This window comes from Octopus sinensis, linkage group LG13, assembly GCF_006345805.1.
Source record: "Octopus sinensis linkage group LG13, ASM634580v1, whole genome shotgun sequence".
Lineage (NCBI taxonomy): Eukaryota > Metazoa > Mollusca > Cephalopoda > Octopoda > Octopodidae > Octopus > Octopus sinensis.
The window spans coordinates 9,053,487-9,080,250 of NC_043009.1; the positions used below are offsets into that span (position 1 = coordinate 9,053,487).

Here is a 26,764-nt window from a genome sequence, read left to right on the forward strand (position 1 = left end):
TGATACATAGATATATATATATACATATATATTATAATATATATATATTATATATATATACATATATTATATAATATTATATATATATATATATATAGTTATATATATATAATATATTATATATATATCTATATAATATATATACATATATATAATATATACATATTATATATATATATATATATATATATATATATATATATATATATATTACAATATATATATATTATACATATATATATATAGACAGATATATATAATATAGAGTACCCGAATATATATATACAATCATATATATATATACATATAATATACATATATACATATATATATATGCTTATATATACATCTATATATATATTACATATATACATATAATATAACACATATTACATAATCTATAATACATATATATAATATTATATATATATATATATATATATAATATATATATATCTATATAATATATATATACTATACATATATATAGATGTAATATATATATATACATATATAATATATATGTATATATATAAATTACAATATATATATATATATACAATATATATATTGTATATGATAACCTATATATATATAACTATATATATATATGTATAATATACAATATATATATATATATATACATATATATATATGATATATAACATATATATATATATATATATACATATAGATAGATGTATATATATATATATTACATATATATATGTATTATATACATATAATATAGATATTATACATAAATATAGTAATATATATATAACATATATATATGTAATATATATATATACATATATTATATTATATAGATGTATATATATATATATACATTATAATATACTGTATATATATATAGATACATATAGATATATATATATGTATATTAATAGATATATATCATAGATATATATATATATTATTATATATTATATATACATATATATATATGTATATAGATATATATATATATATACATATATATATATATAGACATAATATATATATATACATAATATAGATATACATATATATATATTACAATATATATAGTCATATATATATATACATATATATAGATGTATAGATATAGATAACATATACATATACATATATATATACATATATATATATATATTATATCTACATATATATATATGTATATATATAATATACATATATAATATTGTATATATATATATACATATACATTAACATATATATAACATATATATATTATATATATATATACATAGATATATATGATAATAATATAAATATAACATATACATATAATATACATATATATATATATTATACATAATATATAGTATATATATATATATACATATTAGATAATGTTATATTATATATACAGATACATATACAGAATAATTATACGTATACATATATATTTATACATACTAGATATCTATAATATATTATATATTATATATATATACATATACATATACATATATATATATACATATAATATCATTACATAATAATATACATAATAATATATATACATATATAATATATATACATATATATATATACATATATATATATATCTACTATATATACATATATATAATATATATACATATATATATATATATAAATTATATATATATTTACATATATATATATATACATAATAGATATATATACATATATTATATATATACATCTATATATATATATACATATATATATATATATACATATATATATATATACATATATAATATATATAAATATATAATATATATACATATATATATATATATATACATATATATATATTATACATATTATATATATACATATTATATAATACATATATTATATATACAATATATATATAATACATATATATATATATGTACATATATATATATATGTACATATATATATATGTACATATATATATATATGTACATATATATATATATGTACATATATATATATATGTACAATATATATATATGTACCTATATATATATATGTACATATATATATATAGTACATATATATATAATATGTACATATATATATGTACATATATATATATGGTACATATATATATATGTACATATATATATATATGACATATATATATATATGTACATATATATATATAGTACATATATATATATGTACATATATATATGTACATATATATATATATGTACATATATATGTATATGTACATATATATGTTATGTACATATATATGTATATGTACATATATATGTATATGTACATATATATGTATATGTACATGTATATGTATATGTACATGTATATGTATATGTACATATATATGTATATGTACATGTATATGTATATGTACATATATATGTATATGTACATATATATGTATATGTACATATATATGTATATGTACATATATATGTATATACACATATATATGTATATACACATATATATATATATACACATATATATATTACACATATATATATATATATATACACATCGTGGCTTCTACATGGATGGAGCCAGCTAAGTATGCATACCTTCCCTTCTTTGGACACAAAACTCTCTTGTGAAGACTTTGTTGAGGCAAGTGAGGATCAGAATCGAAATCGATCAATGGAAATTGCGGATGTGCTACCAGTGCCGGTGGCATGTCGAAACTCTGCTTGTGAGGACCATTGAGGCAAGTGAGGATCAGAATCGAAATCGATCAATGGAAATCGATCAATGGAAATGCAGATGTGTTACCAGTGCGGTGGCATGTAAGAGAACTTTCGTTTTCGCGACCGTTGCCAGCACCGCCCCGTTTCGTGTCCGTTGCCAGCCTCGCCTGGCCCTCGTGCCGGTGGCACATAAAAAGCACCATCCGTTCGTGGCCGTTGGCAGCTCTGTCGGCACCAGTGCGGGTGGCACGTAAAAAGCACCCACTACACTCACGGAGTGGTTGGCGTTAGGAAGGGCATCCAGCCGTAGAAACAACTGCCAGATTTGACTGGCCTGATGAAGCCTTCTGGCTTCACAGACCCCAGTAGAACCGTCCAACCCATGCTAGCATGGAAAACGGACGCTAAATGAGATGATGATGATGATGATTGATGATATATATATATATACACAATAATATATATATACACATATATAATATATATACACATATATATATATACACAATATATAATATACACATATATATATATATTACACATATATATATATATTACAATATATATATATATATACTATATAATATATATATACATATATATTATATATACATACATATATATATATATATATAATATATAATATATATATACATATATATATATATACATATATTATAATATATATCATATATATATATATATAATATATATATATATATTCTATATATATATATTGCGTTATATGAGTTCATGTGTTGAAGAATTTCTGTTGTGTCTGGGGAGAGTCATTTTCTTTTGTGCCTTATAATTTAACACACTCACCAGTAAAATTTCCACTATTCCTTATTTTTATTAAATTTTTGTTGCGTCTTGCAACCTTTTCAATAGTCTTGACTCTGTCCGTTATTTACAGTAATTTATTAAAATCTTCATAACATAATTTGATTTTATATCTTTCTGGAATGCCTTTTACCATTTCTTTATGGTTTATTTGCTTCAGTCATTGGACTGTGGCCATACTGGAGCACCATCTTGAAGGGTTTAGTCAAATAAATCAACCCTCAGTACCTATTTTTTAAGCCTAGTAATAGTTTTGTCAGTCTCTTTTGTTGAACTACTAAGTTACAGGGTTGTAAACAAACCAACACCAGTAATCAAGCAATGGTGGTGAACAACACCAATACAAGTGGTGATGACGAATAACACAAACACAAAGACATACACGCATAAACACATCTATCCATCTGTCTGTCTATACATATATATATAAGACACTATTTGAGCGTGATTGTTACCAGCATCGCCTTACTGGCACCTGTGCCGGTGGCATGTGTAAAAGATTCAAGCGAGGTTGTTGCCAGTACCACCTGACTGGCCCCGTGCCGGTGGCACGTAAAAGCACCTGCCACACTCTCGGAGTGGTTGGCATTAGGAAGGGCATCCAGCTGTAGAAACTCTGCCAAATCAAGATTGGAGCCTGGTGCAGCCATCTGGTTCGCCAGCCCTCAGTCATACGTCCAACCCATGCTAGCATGGAAAGCGGATGTTAAACGATGATGATGATATATATAACACACACACACACATACATACATACATAAGGCTTCTTCTAGTTTCTGTTTACCAAATCCACTCACAAGACTGGTCATCCCAGGACTATAGTAGATGACATTTGCCCAAGGTGTTGTACAATGGGATTGAACCCAAGACCACATGTTTGGGAAGCAAGCTTCTTACCCACACAGCTATGCCTGCACTTTGTTGATATTTCCACTTTGGCACCTCATCACTACTATCCTTCTTCTCAGCTACTCCCACCCTTATATAATGCAGAGTTCTCATGATTCTCCTCTATAGAAAGATACTAAGGCTTGTCTCTCTATCATATTTTAACCTCTGAACACTTGACATGAAGCCTCCTCCCTCTCTCTCAAACACTCCCTGCCACTTAGTCAAAGGGACTTTTTCCTGCACTTTTCCTGGCTTGTAAGTTGCTTGGCAAACTTACTAGAGCTGGTGACATGGGAAAAAGTACCCAGTATACCCTGTTAAGTCGTTGGCATTAGGAAGGGCATCCGGGAGTAGAAACCACGTCAAAGCTGACACTGAAGCTTGATGCAGCAGCTTGCCACACTATCCAATCAAGCATGGAAATGGACATTGATGGTGATGATGATGATGACAGTGATGACATTACTGCTGCTATGATAATTTTGTGTATCTATATACAGGGTGGGCCGAAAGTCAGGCATTAAGCTTAAAACAAATTTAATATATATTGCACCTACAGGCTCACATACACTTATATATATATAACACACACATGTATTTTGTACATGATGAACATAATAATAATAATAATAATAATAATAATGATAAAAAATAATATAAAAAATACTAAATGTTTTGGTGTGTGACTAATGGCCTACCGTGTATATTATGCCTCATTATATGTGTTCAGATCTCATTGATATTAGCTTTGCTTTTCATCTCTTCAATAGCACAAGTAACAACAATATATTAAGTGTTTTGTCAGCCCACTAATGCTATATATATATGTGTATATATATATATATATATATATATATATATATATATAAGATTAGAAGAAAACACCTTTTATCAATTCAAAATGAACAATAAATTACACCATCTAGAAAATTACATATAATAGAAATATTAAAATTAAAATAACAATAAAATACCAATGATTAAGCAAATTGCAAAAAAATAATAAAAACGTATATAATTGGTAGAATAACGACACATGCTTCGTGGCTATATTTAAGAAATGATTATAGTAAAAAAAATATTAGTAGTAGTAAAATCACTTCGATATAAATATAGCCACTCATCTGCGTAAAAATAAACGACAATAATAAAATAATTAATAAATATACATTAATATATATATATATATATATATATATAAATATATATAACAAAAATAAGCAACAAGAATGACTCCGGTAATTTGGTACGATCGTTTCGTACTACATCATTTTATTAAATGTTGTAAGTATTACAACAGTTTTAAAATGCTGAGCACTCATCAGCCAATTATAGAGGTTTTTTATTAATACAAAAATTTTCATATATATATATATAAAATACTAAATATACATTAAGTGAAAACTTATGTATATATATATACACATACAAAAAGTGGCATCAATCCAAATTCCAGCTGTATTGGTATATACACATTATGTATATGTTATGTATGAATGATAAATACTAAGAGGATGGAAAATGTTGTATGCTGACATTGGGAGGTGCTTGTGGTAGAGGAAGACAAAATGAAGTCAGATTTGTGGATATTGAATGTCACGGATGAGATGAAACAGGATTGGGACGCATGGGGATTTGTCAGTGATGTTGATCAATCCAGCCCATACCAGCTGGTATGTTAAAAACTGGATGTTTAACCTTTGGCCGAAATATTCTACCTGTTCTGTATGTTCAAACTGGCCAGATCTGGCCTCTCACACCAATCCCACAATGTCATTCTAAAAATTTACCTATTTCTTTACTACCCACAAGAGGCCAAACATAGAGGGGACAAACAAAGAGAGACATAGGTATTAAGTCGATTACATCGACTCCAATGTGTAACTGGTACTTAATTTATCGACCCCGAAAGGATGAAAGGTAAAGTCGACCTCGGCGGAATTTGAACTTACAACGTAACGGCAGACAAAATACCACTAAGTATTTCGCCCGGCGTGCTAACGGTTCTGCCAGTTCTCCGCCTAAAAATATACTATCACATTAAGTGATGATGATGATGATATCATTGAAATACCGAAACTCCAAGAAAATGTGATTAATACAAAACTATGTAAACCAGTGAGCATTACATTTGATAGATTAATCTGAAAGCTAAAGGGTTAAAATGATGATAATGATGTCTAATATATTGATTCTTTTGTCCTTTTTCTAGAATGTTCTCACTCGGTGTGGAAGTAAAGATTCAATAGGTATTGGAAGCTTCTTCTCTGTCCTCGGAAAGTTTTTTGTCCAAACGGAAAATGGCAGTTCTGCATTCTGTGTTGAATTCGATGTGCTCACTTCGGCAGCGAAATTTGAAGCAGTTCCAATCAACCCTGTTACTATTATGACCACGGCCTTAGCGAAAAATCTTGCTAGTCCTATGAGTTTAAGTAGACTACAGGGCAAGGCCAAATCCGGGTAAGTGCTTTTGAAATCAGTCATCTTTTATAGTTTATTTGTTTCAGTCATTAGGCTGTGGCCATGCTGGGGCACTGTCTTGAAGAATTTTAGTCAAACGAAGCTGGTGCCACAGAAAAAGCACCCAGTACACTTTGTGGATTGGTCAATGTTAGGAAGGGCATCCAGGCATAGAAACCATGCCAGAACAGACAATAGAGCTTGGTGCGGCCTCTGACCTTACCAGGTCAGAGGCCGCACCTGGTCAGAGGACAAACACACACACACATGGCAGATTTGTTTTAATTTCCGTCTACCAAATCCACTGACAAGGCTTTGGTTGGTCCAAGACTATAGTAGAAGACACTTGCCCAAGGTGCTGTGCAGTGGGACTGAACCCGGAATCATGTGGTTGGGAAGCAAACTTCTTACCACAAAACCAATCAAATTTTATCTGTTTAAATAATTGGTGGCTGTGTGGTAAGTAGCTTGCTTACCAACCACATGGTTCTGGGTTCAGTCCCACTGCGTGGCACCTTAGCCTCGGGCCAACCAAAGCCTTGTGAGTGGATTTGGTAGACGGAAATTGAAAGAAGCCTGTCGTATATATGTGTGCGTGTGTATATATATATATATATATATATATATATATATATATATGTATGTGTGTGTATATGTTTGTGTGTCTGTATTTGTCCCCCACCAACATCGCTTGACAACCGATGGTGGTGTGGTTACAGCCCTGTAACTTAGCGGTTCGGCAAAAGAGACCGATAGAATAAGTACTAGGCCTACAAAGAATAAGTCCTGGAGTCAATTTGCTCGACTAAAGGCGGTGCTCCAGCATGGCCACAGTCAAATGACTGAAACAAGTAAAAGAGTATATTTTCAAATGTATTTTATTTGATTTTTTTACTTCAGCATTAGTTTTTAGGTGTCTTTCTTAAAAAAATTTTATGATTTTAAATGTTTGCTGAAATCAATGTAAAAGTCAGATAAATTAACTTAAATTGAAGTTTCCTATTAATTTCTTAAAAAAAAGAAACCAGCATAGAGTAAAAAAGAGATGTAATGTGAAACAACATACTTTGAGGTTTGCTTGTATTTAAATTAGATTTTTGTTTTTTATGATCAGTGTCTGACTCCGAAGTTTGTTAGTTTGTGAAATGAAAGTTGAGTTGTTTATGTTTCATCTCTGATGCTTCACAGTTTCTGTCGTTGAAGAGACTTCACTCTTGCTGGCTCATTCCATCTACTCGTAAATGGGTACCTTGTGTTGGTATAGGTCTTCATTGGGTGTACTCTTTTACTTGTTTCAGTCATTTGACTGTGGCCATGCTGGAGCACCACCTTTAGTCGAGCAAATTGACCCCAGGACTTATTCTTTGTAGGCCTAGTACTTAATCTATTGGTATCTTTTGCCGAACCACTAAGTTATGGGGACATAAACACACCACCATCAGTTGTCAAGCGATGTTGGTGGGGGACAAACACAGATACACAAACATATACATTATACATATATATATATATACATATATACGATGGGCTTCTTTCAGTTTCTGTCTGCCAAATTCACTCACAAGGCTTTGGTCAGCCCGAGGCTATAGTAGAAGACAATTGCCCAAGGTGCCATGCAGTGGGACTGCACCCGGAACCATGTGGTTCATAAGCAAGCTACTTACCACACAGCCACTGCTACGCCTGTAGTGAGTGTATGTTTAATAAGTGTTTTCATTTGCTTGTGACTTCTAAGTTTGTGAACTTAATGATTCTAGATTGTCTACGTGGGGGCGTAACTATTATTTGTTGGAAAGTTACCCTAGCTATGCTGTTTACTCTTTATGACTTTCTCCAGCTTACTACACAATGGGACCACAAAGAAACAGGGTTCACTGATGGAGCATATGTATACTACATCATTGTACACACACACACACATACACATGCTCACACACACATATGCTCACACACACACATATGCTCACACACACAAGGAACTTCTATGTATTTATTATACTTGCTGGCAGTCAGCTCTCCTTCAATTCATGTATGTGTGTGCGTGTACAAGCGTTTGACTGTTGCATATGAAGGAGCATTGTCAGTTAAGGTTCTCACCATATCTTCATGGATTTCTGATGGAGCTATGCCTTTCAAATGAAGGTAATTTATGACAGTACGATACTCAGGTTTATCCATTTTTTTGTAATCGACCCCTTTTTATTCAAAGATCTGCGACAAAAATATTTAAAATATCAGAATCATGAAAATGAGCAAGAATACTCTGAAAAGACTGTAGTTACCAGAAAAAATAGTTTCAGCTACCTAGCAGCCCCGTTTGTAGGATAGACTCAAAACTTTTCATACACCCCTCGTATGTGTTTGAGAAAGAAAGAGAACAAGAGAACTGTTTCTCAGTCTGATAAGAATTGTGGGAGCTCTTAACTTGAGTTTCTTTCATATCATAATCAGTTCTGTTTTGTACTTTTTTTTCCAGTTATGTTACCATGGACCATACTCGCAAATTAGTGCTGATGCTAGAGTCAGACCCGAAAGTTTCCACGCTGCCTCTAATTGGAATGTAAGCCATTTAATGTTCTCTTATTAAATACATCTGTTGTCTTTTATTTGTTTCAGTCATTAAATTGCGGTCATACTGGGGCACCACTTTGAAGAATTTTAGTTGAAGTTTTTTTTTAGCCTGGTATTTATTCTGTTGTTCTCTTTTGTCCAACTGCTAAGTTATGGAGATGTAAAAACACAGGGCACTGGTTGTGAAACCAATTGTTTACTTGCCAGCAAACACAGATACACAGACACACACATATACGATTCTTTCAGTTTCTCTCTACCAAATCTACTTACAAGGCTTTGGTTGGCCCGCAGCTACAGTAGAAGACACTTGCTCAAGGTGTCACACAGTGGGATTGAACCTGGAACCATGTGGTTGGGGGGGTGGGCAAACCTCTTACCACACAGCCATGCCATGTCTAACTCTTGTTGTTTTCCTTAGCCTGTTTCATGGTGTTTGTGCCATAAATGTGATACTATTATTGTACCACAACATGAGAGATGTTTCCAATAATTAGGGAGTTGTGAATTTTGAATGAGTTGATGTGAAAATATATATTTAGTGTGTTGAGGACTTAATGTTTTATTTGGTTGCTGGACAATGTGCAAGGAAGAAAGACTGAGCGGTCAATGAGTATAATGAATTTAACCCTTTAGAGTTTAAACCAGCCATATCTGAACAAAATATCCTACCTGTTTTGTATTCATATGAGTGAGATCATTGCCAGAGCTACAAGCTGGCCTTCGTGCCGATGGCATGTTTAAGCGCACCATTCGAGCGTGATCGTTACCGCGTCGCCTTACTAGCACTTGTGCTGGTGGTACGTGAAACATTCGAGTGAGGTCGTTGCCAGTGCCACTGGACTGGCTCCTGTGCAGGTGGCATGTAAAAAGCACCATTTGGACATGGCCGTTGCCAGTACCACCAAACTGGCCCGCGTGCCAGTGGAACATAAAAGCACCCACTACACTCTCGGAGTGGTTGGCATTAGGAAGGGCATCCAGCCGTAGAAACTCTGCCAGATCAGATTGGAGTCTGGTTCGCCAGACCTCAGTCGAATCGTCCAACCCATGCTAGCATGGAAAGCGGATGTTAAATGATGATGATGATGACTGGCCAAATCTGATCCCTCACACTAAACCTACAATATCGTTTTAAAAATTAACAGTTACATCATCAAAATCTCAAAGCTATGAGATAATGCATGACTATGTATGATAATGTGAATAAATAAGCATTACTTTTGATTGAATAATTTGAATGTTAAAGGGTTAAAGATGTGATGTGACTGGATAAAATGTATAAGAACAATGTGGAGGAAGGAACAGAAAGCCAAAAAATGTGTTACACGGGATTTAAGAGAACACTTTGAGCAAATTGTTACAAGTCTGTTGGGGGTTTGATTTATGCTTTCAAATAGAAATTTTACTCGTCATATTATCTGCTACGTAAAAGGCACTGATAATGGTGTCACATAAAAAGAATTGGTGATGGTGCCGCGTAAAAAGAATTGGTGATGGTGCCATGTAAAAAGCACCCGATACACTCTGTAAAGTAGTTGGTGTTAGGAAGGGTACCCAGCTGTAGAAACCAAGCCAAATTAGACTATGGGAGCTGGTATGGACCCTGGCCTTCACAGCTCTTGTTAAGCTGTCCAACCTGTGCCTGCAAAGGAAAATGGGTAATGGTGGCAGCAGCATTTGCTTCTCATTCACATAGTTTTGGGTTTAGTCCCAGTGGATTGTTCCTTGCCTTCAACTATAGCTGGGTTAACCAAAGCTTTGTGAGAGGATTTGGTAGATGGAAAGTGGTTGGCATTAGGAAGGGCATCCAGCTATAGAAACACTGCCAGATCAGACTGGAGCCTGGTGCAGCCTCCTGGCTTCCCAGACCCCGGTCAAACCGTCCAACCCATGCTAGCATGGAAAACAGACATTAAACGATGATGATGATGAAAGAGAAAAAAGACTGTTGTGTGTGTGTTTGTGTCTCCTGTCTCAACACTGCATAAAAGCTGTAAATGAGTGTCTCTGTCATACAAAGAGTGTAATTCATTTCCAGTATTCTGCAAAATCATGTCTGGTCATGGAGAAATATTACCTTGCTCACAAGCAGGTGAGGGTTGGCAACAGGAATGGCATCTGGCTGTAGAGAACCTGCCTCAGTAAACTCTGTCCAGTTCCTGTAAGCATGGAAAAGCGAAAATTGAAATGATGAAGATGAGGACGACAACGATGATGAATCATGAATTTCTAGCCTAATATATTTATTTATTCAGATATTTGTAAATAAGTAGAGATTAATTCTTCCTTTGCCGAGTGAAACTATTTATTGTGATAAAGTATTCTAAAAACAATTTTATCTGTTTCAGCTGGGTAAGTGGAGTAGACTGTGTGAAAAACCCGTACGTGTGGGCTTGTTGTTTACGTTACCTTTACAACAATTCTTTAAATCAACGGTAAGTTTTACTTTCTCTCTCTCGTTTGCAATTAGCTACATTCTACAGAACACAGGACTGTTCTTTATACCGGCTTTTTTACATTACAGAGTATGCTTGCCTCCACATCGTTTTATGCTGTTGCTGTATTGTCTGCAAGGAAACAAGATTGAATTCTATGAATGTGGTCTTCTCAACGAGAAAGAAAAAACACATGAAATGGATGCATTTTGTGGTAGTAAAACTGTGAGACTGGCAAGTATATTTCATTTTTGAGAAACTAGTATCTTTTTCCACAGCATGGAAGACAAATATTAGTCATTTGATGGCACACAAAAACTGCTAATTAGTAATTGGTGCTAGCGGGGTGCAAAGAGCACCAAAAGAGCACCATACGAGTGTGATCGTTGACAGAGCAGCTAACTAGCTTCCGTGCCAGTGGCACATAAAAGGGCACCATTCGAGTGTGATCGTTACCAGCGTCGCCTTACTGGCACTTGTGCCCGTGCTAGTAGGATGCCAGGAGCACCATCTGAGCGTGATTGTTGCGAGAGCAGCCAACTGGCTCCGTGCCGGTGGCACGTAAAAGGGCACCTTTTGAGCGTGATTGTTATCAATGTCACCTTACTGGCACCTGTACCAGTGGCATGTGTAAAAAGATTTGAGTGAGGTCATTGCCAGTACCGCCTGACTGGCCCCGTGCCGGTGGCACATAAAAAGCACCCACTACACTCTCGGGGTGGTTGGCGTTGGGAAGGGCATCCAGCTGTAGAAACTGCCAGATCAAGATTGGAGCCTGGTGCAGCCATCTGGTTTGCCAGCCCTCAGTCATTCGTCCAACCCATGCCAACATGGAAGGCGGACGTTAAACGATGATGATGATGATGAATCCTGCTTTAATAACGAAGTGGGGTTGTTCAGTGAAACATTGAGTTATATACTTCAAAATTAAGGACTTGTAGGGACCATAATATACTACAAAGTATATCAAATGAAGCATCGTTACATATCAGTGCTGGCTATAATTTCTATGGAAAATCTGTAGAGATAACCGTAACAAATGATTTTATGGCACTGCTAACACAGTAGAACACAGTTCTGTCTTTAAGAGATGAGGAATTATGTACATTATTTACATTTGACGGATATTTGTCCTCATCTTGTTTGTTGTTAACATAATGTTTCGGCTGATATACCCTCCAACCTTCTTCAGGTGTCTTGGAGAAATTTCGAACCTGGGTTCTCATTCCACGGGTATATGGTGTAGTGGTTAAGAGCGTGGGCTACTAACCCCAAGATTCCGAGTTCGATTCCAAGCAGTGACCTGAACAATAACAATAATAATCATCATCATCATCTAACATCCGTTTTCCATGCTAGCATGGGTTGGGCGGTTCAACCGGGGTCTGGTAAGCCATGGAGGCTGCACTAGGCTCCAGTCTGGTTTGGCAGTGTTTCTACAGCTGGATGCCCTTCCTAATGCCAACCACTCTGTGAGTGTAGTGGGTGTTTTTTACGTGTCACCGGCACAGGGGCCAGACGAGGCTGGTAAACGGTCACAATCGGTTGGTGCTTAATTATAATAATAACATCGAAAGCTACCTTAGGAATGAGAACCCAGGTTCGAAATTTCCCCAAGACACCTGAAGAAGGCTGGAGGGTATATCAGCTGAAATGTTGTGTTAACAACAAACAAGATGAGGACAAATATCTGTCAAATATAAATAATGTACAGTAGAACACAGTTTTGATTTATAAGATTTGGATGTGTTGTTGATGAAGGAGCAAGAACTCCTGAAACATGGCATATACACCCATTGCCCATTTCTCATCTTCAATCTCATTGTTGTTTACATCAGGCATATTCAGATATGAAACATCATAACAAATCAGTGATGGTTGTAATTTCTACAGAAAACCTGTAAAGATAACCTTAACAAGTGATACTGTAAAATATCTAACCTAATTCTTTGTTTCTGAACCACGTTAACTTCTCCCTGTGAGAAACTATTTAAATATAGTTTGTGTTTCTTGCTAATATTGTGGTTTTCCTCTTTTCTCTAGGATTTTGACCAGGATGGATTGGAAGTGGATCTGTCTTTATTGAAATATGGCATCAAAAAGAATAGAATAGACAGTGTAGCTGCCAGAGTGAGTGATAAATCAAAGTAAGTCATTAGTCTCTTTGTTTTTTTTTAATGGTCTGTCTTTATTCAATGGTTTGAAAGCTATGTATCATGTTGTTGTGAGGGCCACATCAATATACACATACATGGTCACACACATGTATGTACATCCTTCATTTCTTTACTTGCATCCTCAACTTCTGATGGAGTCATAGAGGCCACTGTTGTCACATGCCATGTGTCTTGGGCAGTTTAAACCTGGCAGAACCAGGTCTGAATGAGGCTGATTTCTCTCAGATAGAATGATACAAGAGAGAGAATAGAAATTGACTCCAGTGCTGGACTGGACTGCTACAGTATTTATCAACACCAAAAGGATGAAAGGCAAAATTCACCTCGGAGTACAAAGAGCTGAAGTGAATTACAAGGCTGTCTGTCTATCATCATCATCGTTTAACGTCCGTTTTCCATGCTAGCATGGGTTGGATGGTTCAACTGGGGTCTGGGAAGCCAGAAGGCTGCGCCAGGCCCAGTCTGATCTGGCAGTGTTTCTACAGCTGGATGCCCTTCTGCCAACTCACCAACTCTGTGTGTGTGTGTGTGTGTGTATGTGTGTGTATATAGATTTGGCTGTGTGGTTAAGAAGCTTGTTTGCTTCCTAACCATGTGGTCTTGGATTCAATCCCACTGTGTGGCATATTAAGTAAGTACCTTCTATAGTCCCTGGCTGACCAAAACCTTATGAGTTGGATTGGAAGACAGAAGTGGAAGGAAGCCTATCGTATATGTGTGTGTATGTGTGATTTTTTTTGAAAATGTTAAAATGTGATTTAAGAGAGATTTGGTTGTTGTTTCTAGTAGATCAAGCAACCACGTAGCAGCTCCCTTATTGATTTGTTTGGATGGAATTTGTTAAGGTGGAGTATTTTATATGGACTGACACCAATCCTTACTTATTTTCAAGCAAAGTAATGTTTACCCATTGGTGGATATGTCTTCAGGGAAGACATCAACTTGTGTGACATTGGTGCTTGTTATAATCATCACATGATGATTATAAGGAGACACATACACCCATGTGTACACATATATGTGTGTGTACATATATATATATATATCATTTGCCACTGAGCCTTTTTCTTTTTTCTCTCCCTGTTTATTTCTGTGTTCCTTTCTGTCAAAGAGCATAGGCTCAAAACATAAAAGACTTTCACACTTCCCGAGCATTTAGCTGATACAGCTGTTTGTTGTCTACACACCCGTCTTTGTCTTTTGTTTTTTTGTAAAAATTCTCACTATATATATATATATAATATATATACATACATATATGTATGTATGTAATACCCACACACCCACACACATATATGTATGTATGACAGGTTTCTTTCAGTTTCTGCCTACCAAATCCACTTACAGAGGTTTGGTCAGCTCTGGGCTGTAGTAGAAGACACTTGCTCAAGATAACATGCAGTGGAACTGAACCTGAAGCCATGTGGTTGAGAAGTGAACTTCTTTTAATCATACGGCCATGATTGATAAAATAATTTAAATTCAACTGAAGTAACTGAAATTTATAAACATTTGAAATTTATTGAAGCAGACTTTCTGTGGCCAGATATGCTTCCTGTCCCCAACCTTTGCCTGTTCCTAAGCAAGGCCTTATTTGTCTGTAGTCCTTTGAGTATGAACTGTAAAATGGTTTGACAGTTTCCAGGAATGACATTGCTTGTATGAAAGTGACATTTGTTTACAAATAGTGCACAATGTCAAGAAAAGGGGACAAACACCCATTCATGCACCCACTTACAGATGTGCACACACAGATGCAGTGGACTTGGATTTCATTCAGTTCCTGTTTATCAGATCCACTCATAGCTTTGGTTGACTTGGGGCTATAGTAGAAGACACTTGCCTAAAGTGCCACATAGACTGAACCAAATCTCACATGGTTACCAATTAAAACTTCTTTACCACATATCCATGCCTGACATGAAAGTAGCATAGAGTTAAGACAATTTTAGCAAGAACAATTAGCTTTTTAGCTGTAGCTTTTGTTACTACCACTAAAATCGAATTGTAATTTTTACTTGTTTAATTTGTTTTTTATATCTAATTAGTATTTAACTTAGTAAGAAACTCAATTTTCCACATTTATTATTTTTCAGAAGCAAGCCCAGTTCTTCATGTGTGAATGATGAAATGATTCCAAGAACAATTCCTACACCTCATCAATCAAAGGTTATTAATTATTCTTCTCTATGTTCATTTACTTACCTTGTTGTTTAGCCCCAGGTGGTCAAACCTATGAGTGAAGGCAATCTACCATGACCATCCTATCTTTTTATATGCAGTTTATTTCAGATTACATATTCAATATTCTTCAGTCACTTTTTTGACCCTTTAGTATTTAAACTGGCCATATCCCGCCCAAATATTCTACCTGTTTTATGTCCAAATCGGCCAGATCTTACCTCTCACACCTACCCTACAAAGTAATTCTAAAAATAAAGTCACATCATCAAAATTTTGAAGCTACAAAATAATGCATTAAAAACCATTTAGCATTTAAGATTACTCTGTCCAATGTAAGTGGAGGCACGTGGTTTAGTGGTTAGGGTGTCAGCATCATGATCATAAGATTGTGGTTTCGATTCCTGGACCGGGCGACGCATTGCGTTCTTGAGCAAAACATTTCATTTCACGTTGCTCCAGTCCACTCAGCTGGCAAAAATGAGTAACGCTGTAATGGACTGGCGTCCCGTCCAGCTGGGAACACATATGCCGTTGAAACCGGGAAACCGGGCCCATGAGCCTGACTAGGCTTTAAAAGGGTGCATTTATTTTTTTCTGTCCAATGTAATGCTTATTGTTTTAAATTCTTCATGTATTATCTCATAGCTTTGAGTTTCCTGCAATGTGATTGCTTATGTTTAGAATAATATTGTAGGGTATGTGTGAGAGGGTGGATCTGGCTGGTTTGACTATAAAACAGGTAGAATACTTGGGCCTGATATGGCTGGTTTAAAGGATAAAGGATTTATCCAAAACAATATGATGAAATGAGTATCGCATTTGCAGAGTAATCTAAATGCTAAAGGGTTAAAGACAGTAGGATGTGATTCAAGAGAGATTTGTTTGCTATTTCTAGCAGGATGAGCAATCATACAGCTCGATCCCTCATTGACACAATTCATTTCCTTCTTTTATCTAATTGTGGAGGGATTCAGTGCCCTCTATTGAATTGCATTGTCTGAGTTTGACCCCTGACTCAGAATACTGTGTATGATTTCAAACCCTGGGCAGTAATCCAATTTCCCATTCCCAATCAAATTGACCTATGATCAAAGACATTCAAGTCATGACCATCCTGCCTGTATATCAAGAATTTCATTGTTCAATATATCCTTCCTTTTTATATAAAAGATAGGAGTGACTGTGTGGTAAGTAGCTTGCTTACGAACCACAAAGTTCCGGGTTCAGTCCCACTGCTTGACACCTTGGGCAAGTGTCTTCTACTATAGCCTCGGGCCGACCAAAGCCTTGTGAGTGAATTTGGTAGACGGAAACTGAAAGAAGCCCGTCGTATATATGTATGTATATATGCGTGTGTATGTTTGTCTGTGTTTGTCCCCCCAACATCACTTGATGGCCGATGCTGGTGTGTTTACGTCCGTATAGCTTAGCAGTTTGGCAAAAGAGAATGATAGAATAAGTACTAGGCTTACAAAGAATGAGTCCTGGGGTCGATTTGCTTGACCAAAGGCAGTGCTCCTGCATGGCCACAGTCAAATGACTGAAACGAGTAAAAGAGTAAAAGAGTGTGAATTGATGGAGATATGATTGCTATTTCTAGGTGATTGAATGACTCTGTACAGACTCCATTGTTGTCTTACCAAGTGTATAGTGTTATATACTGCTATATAAATGAAGGCACATGGCTTAATGGTTAGGATATTTGGCTCATGATCATATAGTTATGAGTTCAATTCCCGGCGGAGCGTTGTGTTCTTGAGCAAGGCACTTTATTTCATGTTGCTCCTGTCCACTCAGCTGGCAAAAATGAGTAGTACCTGTATGTTAAAGGGCCAGCTTTGTCACACTCTGTGTCATGCTTTGCCACTTCATAAGCAGTTGGACCCAGTCCCTCATCTGGGATTACCTTTGTTTTTTTTTCCTCCTACTAGTTATGAGGGAGGCTCTGCAAAAGGGTCATGGCTGTTACCCTTTTATTTCATTTGATTAAGTAGTAAATAAAACAATATCTTTTATTTGTTTTATTCATTGGACTGTGGCCATGCTGGAGCACCACCTTGAAGTCTGGTACTTATTCTGTCTCTTGCTGGACCATAAACCTTTAGGGATGTAAACAAACTAACAATGGTTTTCAAGAGGTGGAGAGTGGAGGATAAAAGCAAAGAACCACACACACACAAAATGGGTTTCCACACAGTTTCCATCTACCAAATTTACTTGCATTGGTTGGTCTGGGGGTACAGTAGAAAACATTTGCCTAAGGTACCTTACAATGGGACTGAACCTGAAACAATTTGGTTGCAAACAGAACTTGTTAACCACACAGCCATACCTCACTGCCTTAATCATTAATTACTGTTTTTTTCAATTTTTTAAAATATATAATTAGAGGGAGTGGTGAAATTGATGTAGATGATGCTTCAGCTCAAACATCTTTATACCAATATGAGTAGGGACAGAAATCTGGAGGAGTAAGGCTGCGAGCTGGCAGAAACGTTAGCACACTGGATGAAATGCTTAGCAGTATTTCGTCTGCTGTTACGTTCAGAGTTCAAACTCTGCTGAGGTCGACTTTGCCTTTCATCCTTTCAGGGTTGATTAAATAAGTACCAGTTATGCACTGGGGTCGATGTAATCGACTCAATCCATTTGTCTGTCCTTGTTTGTCCCCTATGTGTTTAGCCCCTTGTGGGTAGTAAAGAAATAGATATTTCATCTGCTGTTACGTTCTGAGTTTAAATTCCGCTGAGGTCAACTTTGCCTTTCATCCTTTCAGGGTTGATAAATTAAGTACCAGTTACGCACTGGGGTCGATGTAATCGACTTAATCCCTTTGTTTGTCCTTTCTATGTTTAGCCCCTTGTGGGCAATAAAGAAAAAAAAAATGAGAAATCAGGAGGAGTAGTTCTTGGATGGAATAAATGCGAAAAGCGTTGATAGACTGTCTTATCCAATCTGTCTTCTTGCGAAGATGAGCAGAGGCTGGAGAGAAGAAACAGCATGTCTTCTAGACAGTTGCTGCTGCTGTTGATGGTGCAGTGGTGGTGATTGTGGGTAGACCCAGGCATTCCAACCATGACTGTCTTGTTTTTATCATATGTACAGAGAATCCAGGACTCTTTTATCGAATATATCCTTTTTCTAAAGCAGTGAGGGTGTGAGTTAAGGGACATTTGGCTGCTATTTCTAGCAAGGTAAGTGACTATGCAGAGGTTCCTTCAGTTTGTGTGAGACATTTGCCGCAGTAGAATTGAACTTTTGTCCACCTGGTTGAGAAGCAAGCTTCCTATCCCCATAGACCACCTTGTTTCTTCTGTGACACCATTGTTCATAATTTTATTGCCCTGTCCCTGTTATGGATTTTCTGCCATCACAGTGAGACTTTGCTTGTTTATTTTATGTCACTTTGTTCATAATAGCATTGATGGGAAGATTACAAATACAGACATGTTCATATTGTTGGAGAGCAATTATTTTTACTGTTGGATGCTCGTGCTAATCATTCAGCTAACAAATCAACTTTACCTTTTTTTTTCTGTGTTGTCTCCTGCTATTGTTTTCTCAAAAATTAGCTACAAATTACCACACATTTCTGAATGGTTTAAAGGAGCAGTTACATGTGTTCTTACATCCGTGTATGAAACTATGGAACTCCTAGATCAGTGGTTTTCAACCAGGGTTCCGCCAGTACAATGCAGGGGTTCCGCAAGAAGTTACAAAACTGCTAAAATCGGCAGTAATTTTTAATTTTCCTGTGCAGATATGTGTGCATAAGACTATTAAATTATTGCACAGGGGTTCCTCAAGCCAGTGGAATGTTTCCTTGGGGTTCCGCTCCTGCAAAAAGTTTGAAAAGCACTGTCCTAGACTAATGATGGGAATGTTGAAAGAGTGTAATGAGGCAGAGTGAAGCAAACAAAAATATTATTTATCTTTCTTGGGAAGACACACTTAAATGGCTTTAGAATATGCTTGTGCTTTTCACCCACAGATTCAGTCAGTCAGCTGTCATCTTCTGCCAAGCAATTGTGTCACATGATTAACAAAACAAGAAGACAAAAACAGACCCTATTGAATTTTTATTGATTTCTTACATAAGTTTTTCAGATTTATACGAAAGGGAAATGGAGACCATTCATGCCTTTATCTCTCACAAACAAGATAAATTGTTTAAAACATCAAATGTCTATGTTTTTGCTGCTCTATTTATGCATTTTTTTCTCATTATCAACAGTATTCATAAATGTATTATTAGCTCTATAGATTTTTCTTTTAGTTGATGAACAAATGGTGGCTGTATTGTTCATGATTTTTTGTTGTTTTGTTGGGGCTTTATAATTGTAAGTGAAGTGAAACTATTCAGAGAATTGGAATATGTCCTTGGAATCAGTTTGTCGAGACTTTAATGCGAGTGCACAATTCTTAGTGTCCATTTGTAATGGATCTAAACACATTTTATATATATATATATATATATATATATATATATATATATATACAGATGTGGTTGTATGGTAAGAAGCTTGCTTCCCAGCCACATGGTTCTGGTTTCAATCCCACTGCGTGGCACCTGATTAAGTGTCTTTTACTATAGCCGCTGATCAACGAAGGCCTTGTGAGTAGATTTGGTAGACAGAGATTGAAAGAAGCCCATCATGTGTATGTTTACACCACTGATTGACAATCGGTGTTAGTGTGTTTATGTCCACATGGTTTGGTAAAAGTGACTGATAGAATAAGTACCAGCTTTAAACAAAAATTGATTCACTTGATTAAAACAAAAATTTCTTCAAGGCAGTGCCCTAGTATGGCCACAGTCTAATGACTGAAACAAGTAAAAGTCTCTTATTATAAAAGGCAGATTTTATCTGCCTCCCTTTGGGAGTTATACAAATCTACAATATAGGATTTCTTCAATTACAATTTACCTTGCATTTTTAAGAGTACAATGCATCGGGTCATGCCAGGTCCAGTTTTTAAAATTTAAACTCCAGTTAAGCAAAATTTACAGAAAACTCACATTCTGGTGTGTGTGTCAAATGCTTTTCTTAGTCTGGTTTACAGCACACGCAAATGCACACACACAGTGGGCAACGAATAAAATGAAAGTAATTGACTTACTGTAGTGAGTGATTCTTCCACTCTGCCTCCCACTTCCGCTTTCCACACAGACACGCAAATATATAAATAAAATTGTAAGCTAAGGTGCGTGTGTGTGAGTGGGTGTGTGTGGGTGTGCGTGTGTGTGTGTGTGTGAGGGTGCATGTGTGTGTGTGTGTGTGTGTGCGTGTGCGTGAGTGTGTAACAGGAAAGTTTTTTACGACGAATATAACACCTATATCCAAGTAGCAGAAAGATAAGACAGTAAGGTGTGATTTGAGGGAGATTTGGCTGCTATTTCTACCATGTCTAGCTGCCATGTAGGGGTCTCCCTCATAGGCTCATACATACATATATACATAGATAAGACAGTAAGGTGTGATTTGGGGGAAATTGGCTGCTATTTCTACCATGTCTAGCTGCCATGTAGGGGTCTCCTCATAGGCTCATACATACATATATACATAGATAAGACAGTAAGGTGTGATTTGGGGGAAATTTGGCTGCTATTTCTACCAGGTCTAGCTGCCATGTAGAGGTCTCCCTCATAGGCTCATACATACATATATACATAGATAAGACAGTAAGGTGTGATTTGGGGGAAATTTGGCTGCTATTTCTACCAGGTCTAGCTGCCATGTAGGGGTCTCCCTCATAGGCTCATACATACATATATACATAGATAAGACAGTAAGGTGTGATTTGGGGGAAATTTGGCTGCTATTTCTACCAGGTCTAGCTACCATGTAGAGGTCCCGCTCATTGGCTCATATATATATACATACATAAGACAGTAAGGTGTGATTTGAGGGAGATTTGGCTGCTGTTTCTACCAGGTCTGTTAGGCCTTCTCATGTAAACTCAAGCTTTCTCATGCCTTCAACATAAGACCAAAGCAGAGAATGTATTCTTTTATTCTTCTGCTTTTTCCAGCCATTGGTCTGTGGCCATGCTGGGGCAATGCCTTGAAGAATTGTAGTTTAATGAATCAACTCCAGTTTTATTTTTGTAAGCATTGTACTTATTCTATCTGTTTCCTTTGTCAAACCACTAGGTGACAGGGATGTAAACAAACCAACATTCATTGTCAAGCAGTGGTGGAGGACAATCACAAGCACAGACACGCACACACACACACATACATGCATACACATATACACACATACATACATACATACATATATATATATGTGTGTATATATATATTGCAGCGTGGAAGGTGTTTGTAAGCCATTTAAGAAACACACAAAAACCGTTACATTCACTTCGACATTTAAATTTAATTTGCCAAAATATTTTCGTCGCTTTGAGACCGCGACCTGTTCACTGACAAAAATATCGTGCTAACAGGTCGCGGTCTCAAAGCGACGAAAATATTTTCACAAATTAAATTTAAATGTTAAAGTGAATCTAACGGTTTTTGTGTGTTTCTTAAATGGCTTATAAACACCTTCAACGCTGCAACTGTTTTCGTTCCAGCACATGATCTCAGATCAAGTCACTTGCTATGCAAGTACATCTCTGTAACTATATATATATTATATATATATATATATGTATATTGGTAAAAACAGTAAGATAACAAAAGAAAGAAAGAGACCTCAATATTATGTAAATAGAGGAAATCTTTATATATAAAAGTGAGGTTGTGTGTCTGTCTCCTACGATTTAGATTCCTAACTACTCCCACATTTTGCGGTGCAGTTTAACCAAAACCGGGTATCTTATAGTCGTGATTCATATCGACACCGTCTGGGTATTATCGTGCGTCTACGATGAGTCTACGATTTAAAAAAAAATTTACCATCAATTTTTCCCATTTTTAATCCATTTTTGACATATATAAGGGAAGTAACTCTCTAAAATTTATTATTAAATCTCAGAACGTAAAAAGCTACAGTAACACCCCTCCCCCTTTGTGGTTAGCCATATTGAGATGGCTATTATACTTTACATCTCTAAAAATGCTTATATAATTATTTCCCTTACAAACCCGAGCAACGCCGGGCGATACTGCTAGTGTATGTATATATATATGTATATATATATATAAACCATTACTTAATTTAAATTTAAATCCTGTATATATGTGGATCTATGTTGTATTGAAACATGTGGTCATTAAACAGCTGTCGAATCGTACTCCCTCTTCCTTTAGACTCTATTCTTTCCTTTATATATATGAGGTTGCTGAAAAGTTCTTGGCTTTAAAGTTATCACAAAAGGCCTGGTTGGAGGCCTACCCTTCTGAGTTCTTTTACAGGGTTTAGAAAAACTGAAGGACCACTGTAATAAATGTGTGAATCTGAGAGGGGAATATGTTGAATGAAATCATAATTAAATGATCCTCCTATATTTTCAATTACCCAAAGCCAGGAACTTTCAGGACTTCCTCCTATATATATATATATATATATATATATATATATATATATATATATATATATATATGTATATATGTATATGTATGTATGTGTGTGGTATATATATATATATATATATATATGTATATGTATGTATGTACGTACGTGTGTGTGTGTGTGTTTGTGTGTATGGATGAGGACAGCTGTGTAAAGAAGTGCTGATCTCTAACTGGAGGGAACCTGTGGTACAGGTAGACCCAGGAAGACACACGGGACGAGGTGGTGAACCACGATCTTCGGACTTTGAACCTCACAGAGGCAATGACTAGTGACCGAGACCTTTGGCGATGTGCTCTGCTTAAGAGGACCTGTCAAGCCAAGTGCACCCGTGCTGGTGGTATGTAAAAGCAAACTCTTGGAGTGATTGGTATTAGGAAGGGCATCCAGCCATAGAAAACCATGCCAAATCAGACTGGAGCCTGGTGCAGCCTTCCAGTGTGCCAGCCCAGTCAAACTGTCCAACCCATGCCAGCATGGACAACAGCCATTGAATGATGATGATGATGATGATATATATATATATAATCATCATTTTAATGTCCACTTTTCTTTGCAAACATGGGTTGGACAGAGCTTATTAAAGCAGGTATTTTTTTATGGCCAGGTGCCCTTCCTGCTACCAACCTCCACCTGTTTCCAATCAAGGTAATATTTCCTCATGGCTGGAGGTGTTTTTCCAGCATATTGGAAATGGACACTCATCTACAACTACCATGCAATGTCAAGATAAGGAGACACAAAACACACACTGTTTACCAGTGGCATGGCATAGAAGTAATGTCATAGAAGTAATGTTGTTCATTTCCAGTCTTCTGTGAAGAAAACCTGTCTGGCCCACGGAAAAACATTACCTTGCTTGGAAACTGGTGAGGATTGGTGATAAGTACATTTGGCCATAGAAGATCTGCATCAACGAATTCCATCTGATCACCATCATTATCATTAACATTTAACAACAGTTTTCCATGCTTTGACAGCTTAGCAGGAACTGGCAAGGCCAAGGTTGCACCAAGTTCCACAGTCTATTTTGGCTTGGTTCCTATAGCTGGATGCTCTTCCAAATGCCAACCACTTTATAGAGAGTGTACTGGGTGCTTTTTGCATGGCACCAGCACTAGTGCTTTTTACATGGCACCTTGGTTTTAGGATCTTATTTCTGTTGTGCGGACATTAAATCATCATCATCATCATCGTTTAACATCCATTTTCCATGCTAGCACAGGTTGGACGGTTCGACTGGGGTCTGGGAAGCCAGGAGGCTGTACCAGGCTCCAGTCTGATCTGGCAGTGTTTTTACAGCTGGATGCCATTCCTAACGCCAACCACTCCGTGAGTGTAGTGGGTGCTTTTTACGTGCCACTGACGCAGGTGCCAGGGGAGGCTGGCAGCGGCCACGATTGGTTGGTGCTTTTTACGTGCCTCTGGCACAAGCCATAATGTTGATAATAATAATGATGATGATGATGTTTGTATGTATGTAAGTAGCTCATTTGTTCAAAAGGAAAATGCATAGTCTTATTTTAGATGATGGTTAAATGTCAAATAGTTTACAATTCACTGTTATAAGTTCTCAGGTCTAAATATAAACTGTTTGTTATGTAAATGTTACTACATTCGAGATACTAGTATTCATTTCATGACTGAAATATTTCATGGAAACTCGGTTGACCTTAGTGGGTGGGCACGGGGTTGGGGGTAAGCGGGGGGGAGCTTTCTGTCGCTTTGATCCTCTACACCAAATCTCTTTGTGAAGAGGGTACAGCTGTGAGTGTGTGTAGTAGGTATGTGTAGGGGGGGGGCACGTCCTGATTGCTGTTGCACCGAAGGCATCATGTGCCGACATGTTCTTTAATCAATTGTAGAGAACGTGTTAGCACGTGTGAAAAACGGGGTGTGGCTGCTTGTCAGATTGGTGGATGATAACCACACACACACACACACAGAAAAAAAACCCAGCTGTGTAATATGTACTGACTTTCCTACTTGTAAGGCTCTTTCCCCCCCCTCCCCTCACCCAGACAGGCACATACACGCATGCGTGTGCACACACACACACACACACACACACACGCACACATATACATACACACATACACAAACGTTAAACATCCTGTAAGTCTGTCAGATTCCAGAATATTAAATATTTAATTGCCACCTTATTTAATGGGGCAGCGTGTATGATACACATGCAAACACACATGCACAAACACACACAATCATTTACGTTAAAGGGGGAAGGGAAAGGAGGGGGGTTGTCAAAAGAATGTGCAACAACATGATGCTAAAATACAAACTGGTATTTAATCACGATACACCTAAGTAAATTTTTTGTAGGTCACAGCTTTATTTTTTTAAAAAGAAATAATTATGATTTCAGTATTTTCCATCATTTCCATGTAAATCCTGGTTTTGGAAACTCTTTTACTCTTTTACTTGTTTCAGTCATTTGACTGTGGCCATGCTGGAGCACCGCCTTTTAGTCGAGCGAATCGACCCCAGGACTTATTCTTTGTAAGCCTAGTACTTATTCGATCTGTCTCTTTTGCCGAACCGCTAAGCTACGGGGATGTAAACACACCAGCATCGGTTGTCAAACGATGTGGGGGGACAAAGACAGATACACAAACATATACACACACATACATATACATATATATATACATATATACGACAGGCTTCTTTCAGTTTCTGTCTACCAAATCCACTCACAAGGCTTTGGTACCAGTTGAACACTGGAGTTGATGTAATCAACTTAACCCCTCCCCCCAGAATTGCTGGCATTCTACCAAAATTTGGAACCATTATTTGGCAGGGGGCTGGCAGATTCATTAGAATGTTGGACTAAAAATTCCTAGCAGCATGTCTTCTGATTCTTTACTTTCTAAATTCAAATTCTGCTGTGGTCATCTTTGCCTTTTGTTCTTTCGGGGTCAGTGAAATAAATACCAGTTGAGTCTTGAGGGTTGATATAATCGACAATCTCTGCT

The 26,764-nt window shown here is 36.2% G+C and overlaps 1 protein-coding gene across 1 annotated transcript in view; it reads left to right on the plus strand.

Moving 5' to 3' along the window:
• Positions 1–26,764, plus strand: part of LOC115218489 (SCL-interrupting locus protein-like) — a 141,405-nt gene that overhangs the window by 97,977 nt on the left and 16,664 nt on the right. Inside the window, exons 6-11 of the mRNA XM_036508145.1 lie at positions 6,637–6,884; positions 9,361–9,444; positions 11,807–11,893; positions 11,983–12,127; positions 13,937–14,040; positions 16,167–16,239. Of these exons, the coding sequence (XP_036364038.1) occupies positions 6,637–6,884; positions 9,361–9,444; positions 11,807–11,893; positions 11,983–12,127; positions 13,937–14,040; positions 16,167–16,239 (741 nt within the window). The remainder of the gene's footprint in view (positions 1–6,636; positions 6,885–9,360; positions 9,445–11,806; positions 11,894–11,982; positions 12,128–13,936; positions 14,041–16,166; positions 16,240–26,764) is intronic.